General features: G+C 39.9%; 1 protein-coding gene across 1 annotated transcript; it reads right to left on the bottom strand.

Annotated features, from left to right (window-relative positions):
- Positions 1–571: 571 nt before the first annotated feature.
- LOC145684131 (lanC-like protein 2) lies at positions 572–1795 on the bottom strand. The gene has a single exon (XM_081756060.1). The coding sequence runs from the start codon at positions 1772–1774 to the stop codon at positions 965–967; it is 810 nt and encodes a 269-aa protein (XP_081612186.1). The 5' UTR covers positions 1775–1795; the 3' UTR covers positions 572–964.
- Between the last annotated feature and the right edge of the window lie 7028 nt (positions 1796–8823).

Below are 8823 nucleotides of genomic sequence, written 5' to 3'. Positions count from 1 at the left end.
AGCATATCCCTTATGATACAGTTCCTTCGTAGCCAATGCCCCAACCAGTTTCTCTTCCTCGTCTTACTGTCTAAATTTGTCATTTTCTTCCCCATCATTTCTAAGACCCCCTCGTTCCTTTTCCACTTGACTCAGTTAATTCTCTCCATTCTCCTCTACATTCACATTTTGATAGCTTTCAATCAATTGTAATCATTTTTGCGTAAAGTCCATGTTTCAGACCCACACAGAATAATACTCCACATGAAGCATTTTATGAGTCTTTTTCTCATTATTCAAGGTCCCACAAAATCATGTTTTCTTCCTTCTAAAAACTTCTTTCATCATTCCTATCCTTGCTTTTATTTCACGTTCACACCTCATATCATTACTAGTAATACTATCCAGGTATCGGAAACTAGTCACTTGTTCTATTTTCTTCCCACCTATTTCTATATTTGACATTGACTGGTTCGTTCCAATCAATATGGCTTTTGTCTTTCTAACGTTTATTTTCATCCCCTATTGCTCTCCACAATTCTCACCTTTACGGCAAAGGAAACAGAATGTTAATGTAAGCGAATGATTATGAAATAATTTCGAGACGAAACAGAAGAAACTCGAGAAAAACCACAGACAAAATGTTACCCGTTAAAGAATCGCATTGGCTGAGATTAAGCCCACGAACACCTCCCACCAGAAGTATTAATTTCAAATTTATCACTAAGCCATTGAGTCCCTAATTTTACTTTTATTATTTAATTTTCATGAGGAGAATGCTGGACCGACTACATTAAAAAACTTCTTCCCCAAATAATTGATTATACATTTCCCTGAAAATTCCTCCACAAGTGTCTTCGAAACTAATTTTTAAATAACTACTTATACATTCTAATACTTCCATTTGTAAGAAATACAACTAATAGATGAAATCATATACTACGCATTTAAATAACACCCAGGCAAAAATTTGTGTTAGTGATAGTTACAATGCAAATGCTGGAAATTTTGCTGACAATGGATTTTGGATGTCCACCAACATGTATAAGATGCCAGCAATACCTTCAAATAGGGACATAGGATGAGATGGTACTCGATATTCATGCTTCCCATAGTCTATACACCATTCAGAAAATTTCAGAGCTCTGTGCAGATGTTTAATATTATTTGTGAGTTGATAGAGATACAGGAAAGTATAAACGTTTCCGGCCACACCATGACATAAACCATCCCCTTTTTTCAATAATCCTCGTACCCAGACTACTTCTCCACACTCTTCTGCTATTTTTAAGTATTTTTGGTCTCCAAAAACTTGATAGGCTAATCCAAACAGATGAACTACCCCGGGAGCACCATGGCACCATTGAACACGTACATCTCTGTTACTTTCTAACGTTTGAGGGAAATTACCTGAAAGAAATTTTACGGTCATCAAGAAGTCCACAGATGGTTTAACTAATGTATGTAATTCTTCATCATCTAAATAGTTTCGTGCGTGAAGCAGCATGTATAATATTCCTGATATCCCATGAGCTACACCCACATAATGTTTATTGTGCCACTTAAACATCAAAGGTACTCCTCTGCCCTCAGACGCTGCTAACATTTTCCCTGACTTGAGGATGGCAGCGACTACATCCTTTATGACTTTTGTTTCAATGACTTCTTGATTAAAATGCTTATTGACAAATAGAAGTGAATGAAGGTAACCAGCTCTACCATACAAAAGCTCATCCGGACAATCGGATTCCAGAGCTTTCGGTAACAGAGTTATTAGTGTCTTAACAAAATTCATAGATTCGGATTTGTTTCCAACTCGGTGATGAATTTGTTACCTTATACATCGTATAATGTAACATGGCCCGGAAGTTTTGGGCAACCAGTGTATATATGAATTTAATATTTATTAAAATTTTATTTTTAATATATAATTAATCAATGACTTGATTTGAAGTAGACCGCAAAATTTGCGTTAAGTTCCTTGAACTAATGATTTTAGTATATTTAGAGGGAAATATATAGTAATATCTTTACATTGAACAATTATTTGTATATTTAGCTAAAATATAATATTATTTTAGGAAATAAGGTAATTTCTGGTCGTTTTTAATCCTTTCCAGTCAATTTTCTTTCATATTTTTGGCTTTGGGGATCTTCGAAAGAATTCAAAATTTTTATTTCAAAAATCTTCTTTAAAATTTTATATTTGTAAAGTCAGCCATAGTAGCTTCTTGGAGCATCCCTTTGTTTAATCTAAATTATCTGTGATTGGATCTTCCGCAATCACAGGTGTGGTTGAGATTTTTCGGCTTCTTTGATCTTGATAGATACACCTATCATCGTATAGTTACGTCACAATGAACCTCCAATTAGGGATCTTCTTCCCATTGTCATTGTCTTTTACCGGAAGCAGTGTTAAGTTATGGACGTACGATAATCTCCGTCCATAAAAAAACGTGAAAACAGAAGTATTTAAAGGTTACGACACAAAATAATTGATACCTTTGATGTCTTTGGGCAGTCTGTGTATACAGAGAGTGTTTTGCTGTGCTCAATGGACGATGAAGCTACAGTTGTGAGAGCAAAATTCATACGTCAGGGTGTGAGTGGTTGACGTAAGCCATCTTGGTGGTGCAGCTCAGTCGCCCGGATTCGAAGGAGGATTCCCATACTTTTTTGAACACCGAGAAACCGCTCAGTTATAGCGGTGGTGTAATTTATTTCTTCAAAATTACCAAAACCGGACTAATCAGGTAGGAGAGGAACTAGTATTCTATTTTCCATGGAGGGAACTGACCAATAAGTGTGTAAGCAGAAAATCCAAGTAGTTGTTTTCGGACGTACTAACCTGCAAAATTTCTATATTATCGGATTTCGTCATGGCTTATTCTTTTAGTGTTGTGATGTTTTATATTATGTGCTAAACGCTGCGTAGTTTTCCCTAAGTTGTACAATATACAGACTCTGCGATGTAACATAAATCACTCGTTCAATGGAGGGGGGGAGGATTGTTCTTTTGGAGTTTCAGTGTGGATGTTTGTTACCAACAGTCCATGAAATGTGTATACTTTCGAGTATATACATTTCACCCCAAAATTATGTTTTGGATATGTAATTTCGTATATTCTTTTTTCTGTTATTTATTATTTTCCGTACTGCTATATTACAAAATTAATCCATTCTCTGGTTTGTGCTTACCTTCACTGTAGTTTGAATACGATGAGACAAAATGTATACAAAGTTTCGGCTCACATTGATAATAAGGGTGCTTGCGTAGCTATTGGTAATGGGAGATACTCGTCAGTGACAACACGTTCGTTATGTATTTTAAATTCCTTTCACCAGAAACCAGAAATTCGAATTTTTAAGCACATAGTTTAAGACTTTTTTTTTTTGTTTTAACAACATACAAAAGTAGAGCTGAATGGTCGACGTCCCATACGTCCTCGGTAAGAAGCAGGGTGTGTGCTATATTATTAATCTGTTGAATAAAGTGATGTTATATGTTTTAGTTTAAGTTAGTTAGATAGTTAGGCTAGGGACTAGGTTAAGTGTACTTTCTTTTCATGTAGATGTATCTAGTGTATGTGTTATCTCAAAGGAAAATGTTTTTGTTGTGGGAATCAAAGTGGATTAGGTCTGAGCTCATACAAGGGAGGTCACCTTGTCGGTATAAATCCTCCGCGCTGACCCCACCTCCACAACGGTATCTGAAGAGAGAATACTAAGAAAAGAAAGTAAAGCATGTAGCACACAGCCGTAATAAGTGATACCTGTGTAGTACAAGGCTCATGTGGTTATAGTAGTAAATGTCTTTATTTTCAAATTGTTTTTGACTAAACTAAACGTATGTAGAATTGTTCATGATATGTGCAGAGAGTATGTAATGCAATGATGGACTTACCCATTCAGCTATGTCTAGAATTTTCCTCAATTTCCAACCTTTACGACATTTTTTTTTTTAAATGTATTCTCCTGTTATCTCTTATCATACAGAAAGTTAGTGTAAATAAAGCGTGCGAGTCGAAACAAAATCTTTCATTGTCCAGTGCAGAGCTAATTATTTTAAAAAAACGATGTAGTATAGTAACTTCAATAGTATTGTTGGTACTCAGAAAGTGAAGTGTTTAAAGCAGTACGTAACGAAAGTAAATATAGCGTCTTGAAAACTCACAGAATCGATTTCACTTAGTGTGACCGGGGTTGGAATCACAGACCTGCCAGAAAATTTCACTTCGTTAATAAGATCAGCTAAATTCACTTTGGCATTCAGTTTTTTTTTCCGAAATTCCATCCCGTTGCGCGATTTAGATTTGATTCGAGAATTTTTTTTTTATCTGGGTTAGTAAACACAAACATTTAGATTTTCGAAGCATTCACCGTCAGTTTCACTCTTGGGTCAGTGTCTTGTTCTGTCGGGTTGTGGTTTGTAATCTTATCTCTTGATGGGATGCAGGCTATGACCTGCGGATCGGGATGCTGGACTGCGAGTGAGAATGAGGGAGGCTTAGAAATCTTCACATTTTGGGACGATTTGAGTTCTACTTTCCGGAGATGATTGGTGTAGTGGATGGGTCAGTGAGTGTTGACAGCTTGCCCGTCTGGGCCCGGTGGGTTCGCGTTCAGCAATCAGTGACACATTCACGCAATCATAGTCTTAAGGAAAGTGAACGTCATACAGAAACACAATATCAGTATCATCATCATTATTTTATTTTATTTATTTACATTTTTATTTTTTTTACATTTTTATTTTACATTTTTATTTACTTTTATATGACTTTTTTTTTTTTTGTAAAATTGGCGTTCCACAGCCAGGATCTGTTATTTCAATCTTTCGCGAGTGCTAAGTGAATCGTATTGAAAGACCAGTGTAATGTAATGGGGACTGTTGTGACAAACGACTCCTTGAACGATGTGTAGTCACTCTTGAGTTTGTATATGTGTAACTTGGGGAAAACAATTTATATGAAATGGAGATGTCTGCTGGTAGCAGGTCGAGTACTGAATCCCGTAGTCCGGATGAATATGTATGTTGTAGTGAAGAAATACAGGGCTTTAGTGTTTATTGTGACGGTTGCTCTGGATGGGTGCATGCACAGTGCTATGGTATAACCGACGAGCAGGTAGAAGAATTGAATAAGTGTAGTGAGCCCTGGTTTTGTAAAACATGTGTGGCCAAACAGCTGACTGTGCAATCGCTTTCCAAGTCACAGGAAAGTGGAAGTGAACGGAACACCGCGACGCACGACACGGGAGAGAAACTCTTACACAACGGTGGAGAGAGTGTCGGAACTGCAGGTTCCCCTGCATCCGTGACAGACCTTGCAAAAATGTTAGAACGTTTTAGTCAAACTTTAACTTTAACTTTGGACCAAAAATTTGAAAAGGTTGACAGTATTATGGACCAAAAATTTGAAAAGGTTGACAGTATTATGAACCAAAGATTTGAAAAGGTAGATAATAATTTGTACGCGATGAATCAAAAATTTGATTTGTTAAAGTCGGAAATGATGCAAATTGTAAACGAAAAAGTCGATAATGTAAACAAGGACGTATCGGACCTCCGTAACGAAGTTCGCGATTTATACACTTCGGTGGGGGAATTTCAGGATACGATAACAACGCGGGTAGACACCGTTGAGGAGAATCTCCGGTTGTCAGTAGAAAAGCAAAATCGCAGATGTGATCAGCTCGCAAAAGAACTATCGCATCTCGAGTCGAGCACCCAGAAATCTTATGACGTACTCGAGGCTAAGATCCAAACTTTGGTGAAGGATCAGGAGCAAAGTAAACCAGGTCGTGTCGGTCGCAAGCGGTCACGTGACTTTGTTGGTTGTGAGGGGGTTGACTCTGACGGAACAGACTCTGACACCCGAGTGGATGTACCAGTCTCTTCGGTTGGGGAGACTCGTACGGTCCCAACGGTGACAGTCTCTGTCTGTCAGCCGACCAGAGTTCACACTAAGAATGTCTGGCCGTTTGACTTAAATTCGCATTCGTTGGTCACGAACAATTCCAGTCCCACCTGTGGGGATATCATGAGTGGTCAGGTTGCCTCTAGGACTTTAAACCCATTATTGACGTGGTCTCAGGCTTCGGTCTCGACTTCCAATGTATGTAGCTTAAGTCATGTAGTGTCCAGTAGTGCCGCAGACAGGACTCCTTCGTTTGTTGGAATTCCGGAGGGAGTATGTAGTCACACAGTGGTATCGATGCCAGGCAACTTACCTTTTGGCCCAAATTATACCTCTTATTCGAATTTTGGACAAAATTATAATAATGCAAAGAGCCCTGTGATTGGCTGCAACTCTCCCCCGAATCCCAGCAGATATGAGGGATGTTCTGGAAATAGAGCGTTAAATTTAAGGCTGTCGGAACTAAATCACTTACCAAACTTCACTGGAGAATATGGTTTGGCCAGGTCTTTTCTTGAAAGTTTAGAACAGGCGTTTAAGATAATCTCTGCGTCGGAATACGAACGCATGGTTTTGGTACCGTGTTGTTTGTCGGCTGGGGCCAAGACTTGGTACCAAACGGTCTGCAAAGACATCAGCAGTTATGCGGACTTTGTGCGTCTATTTAAGGAGCACTATTTCTCGGCCAGGATGGAACGCCTGCAGAAGAAATTTATCCAAGGAATGAAATTTGACCGGTCCAAGTATAACCGGCTAACTGACTTTGCCTGGAAGGTCATAGCCGAATACTATGCTGTGGCACAACATCCAGATGAGACAGAACTCATTGAAATAGTCCTAGATTGTCTGCCAGCTGGAGATGCAAAATTGTTGCGAGCCGTGGAGCCCAAGAATATTCAGCATCTGATTGTTAAGATAGCCGAAATAGAAGGTCATCCGGAACCTATGGAACCAGTAACAGATAAGAAATTAAAGCGTCTGCACATTCGGCAGGCGAAGATAGGAAAAAACACCGAAAAGAACGGAAAGTCTCAACAGACAAAAGACACTTCGTCGCAGACGGAGGAGGACGAAGGAAAGAAGAATGGTGATGCCAAGGGAAATGGAAATGGCAATCAATTCTTGGGGAACCGAGGTCGAAGAAGAAATTTTCAGGCCAGAAGACCCTGGTTCAACAACCGAAGGCAAAACTGGGGGAACGGAAACCAGAATGCTCCATATGTTTCCAACCCTAACTACCAATCGGGAGCAATGAACTTTGGATGTCATCGAGGTGCATCCCAACAGTGCGCGCCGAGTTCGAACCACATACCGGGAGCGCAAGCCTATCCGGGATACATGCCGAATTTGCCTCCTGGAGGAGGAGTGGCAACTCCCACATCCGCTCCTTCCCCAGCGGTGAACATGGCTATGTCCACTGGTTGGCCTCCGCCGTATACGTCGTTCATGCCGCCGATGGCGCAGTCATCTGAAGCGAATGGGAATAGTTCGGGAAATGCATGTCGCAGCCCTCATTAGGGGAGACTGTGGACTGCGATATGAGTTCCTCGACTCCCCAAAAAGTAGAAAGTCCGATAACGGAACATCAAAATTTTTGTTTGGCATCAACCTGTCCAGAAGTTAATTTCGAACCTCAAAATTCAAAATTAGATGTTTTGGTAACTTCCGGAATTCGGGGAAACAAATCGAGCACGCCTCTGTTCTCGGTTCGTTTCGTGATAGACGAGAGGGAGTGTGACTCCAGTGCGGAAAAAGGTGTTCTTTTATCCTATCCCTCACCCACTCTAACTTGTTCGGTAGGAGAGTTATCTTTGGTTTGTATCCTAGATTCTGGAGCGGATACGAATTTGCTCTCGGGAGATGCTTGGAGGCGAATAAAAGAGATCTATCCTTCTGCCAAACTTCGACCGAAAACTAATATCTCCTTAAAAGGTTTTGCAGGAGACGAATCATTCCAAGTTAAAGGTTTCCAGATCTTAAACTTCACTATCCAAGGTTGTGTGTTTGAAGTCCCAGTCTATGTTGTCCAGAAATTAAAAGCACACTGTATTTTAGGATTCCCATTTTTCGTTCGGTATAACCTTTCTCTAAATTGCAAGTCTAAAGAAATTTTGCTTCAGTCAGACTCGGGACAGACCATCTCTATTGACATGGAACAGCAGCATTGTTGCCAGGTTACTGTCGCCGAATTAACTTCAGATAAGGAGGACGACTCTTTGTTTCAGCCATCGGTCACGAAGGAGGAACTTCGGAACTTTGTTTCTCAGAGAACCGATCTCGATTCGGATTCTCAGGAGAGGTTATTTTCTTTATTATTTCGATTCAGGTGTCTCTTCACAGAGAATCCCCGTATCATAAAGGTCGAGCCGTATAGAATACAGCTTTCCGACGACCTCCCGGTGGTAGGAAAGTTGTATCCTGTACCCATTCATCTTCAAAAAGAGTTTGAGGAAGTCTTAGATAAGTGGGTAAAACTTGGGATTATCGTTGAAGGTCCTTCACCATACAGATGCCCTGTACATATTGTGCGTAAGGCGTCTGGAGAGCTAAGGCCCGTGATTGATTTGCGTGGTATCAATGAGCGTGTGATTGCACCAAAGATTCAGGTCGAGCCGATCTCCGATCTAATCGCGCGAGTCAGTGGTGCAACCATTTTCACCTCGTTGGACTGTACGCAGTCATATCATAGTGTCCCGATCCATCCAGACTCTTACAAATATGTTAGTTTTGTTTACAAAGGACGTCAGTATCAAATGACTCGTTTAACAATGGGTTTGAAATCATCACCAGCGGTTTTCCAGTCTGTCATGCACACCTTTTTTGGATTAGAAACCTTCAAAAATTTTCTTATAGTTTACCTGGACGACGTACTTTGTTTTTCATCTTCCATAGACGAACATTTCCAGCATTTAGAAAAGGTCTTCAA

Source organism: Thermobia domestica, chromosome 4 (assembly GCF_964235325.1).
Source record: "Thermobia domestica chromosome 4, izTheDome1.hap1.1, whole genome shotgun sequence".
NCBI classification, from domain to species: Eukaryota; Metazoa; Arthropoda; class Insecta; order Zygentoma; family Lepismatidae; genus Thermobia; species Thermobia domestica.
Note: the sequence above shows the minus strand (reverse complement) of the source record. Positions and strands in the feature narration are given on the sequence as shown.

What these genes read in the sequence shown, in the direction of transcription:
- LOC145684131 (XM_081756060.1), bottom strand. Translation starts at nt 1,774, where the DNA reads ATGAATTTTGTTAAGACACTAATAACTCTGTTACCGAAAGCTCTGGAA.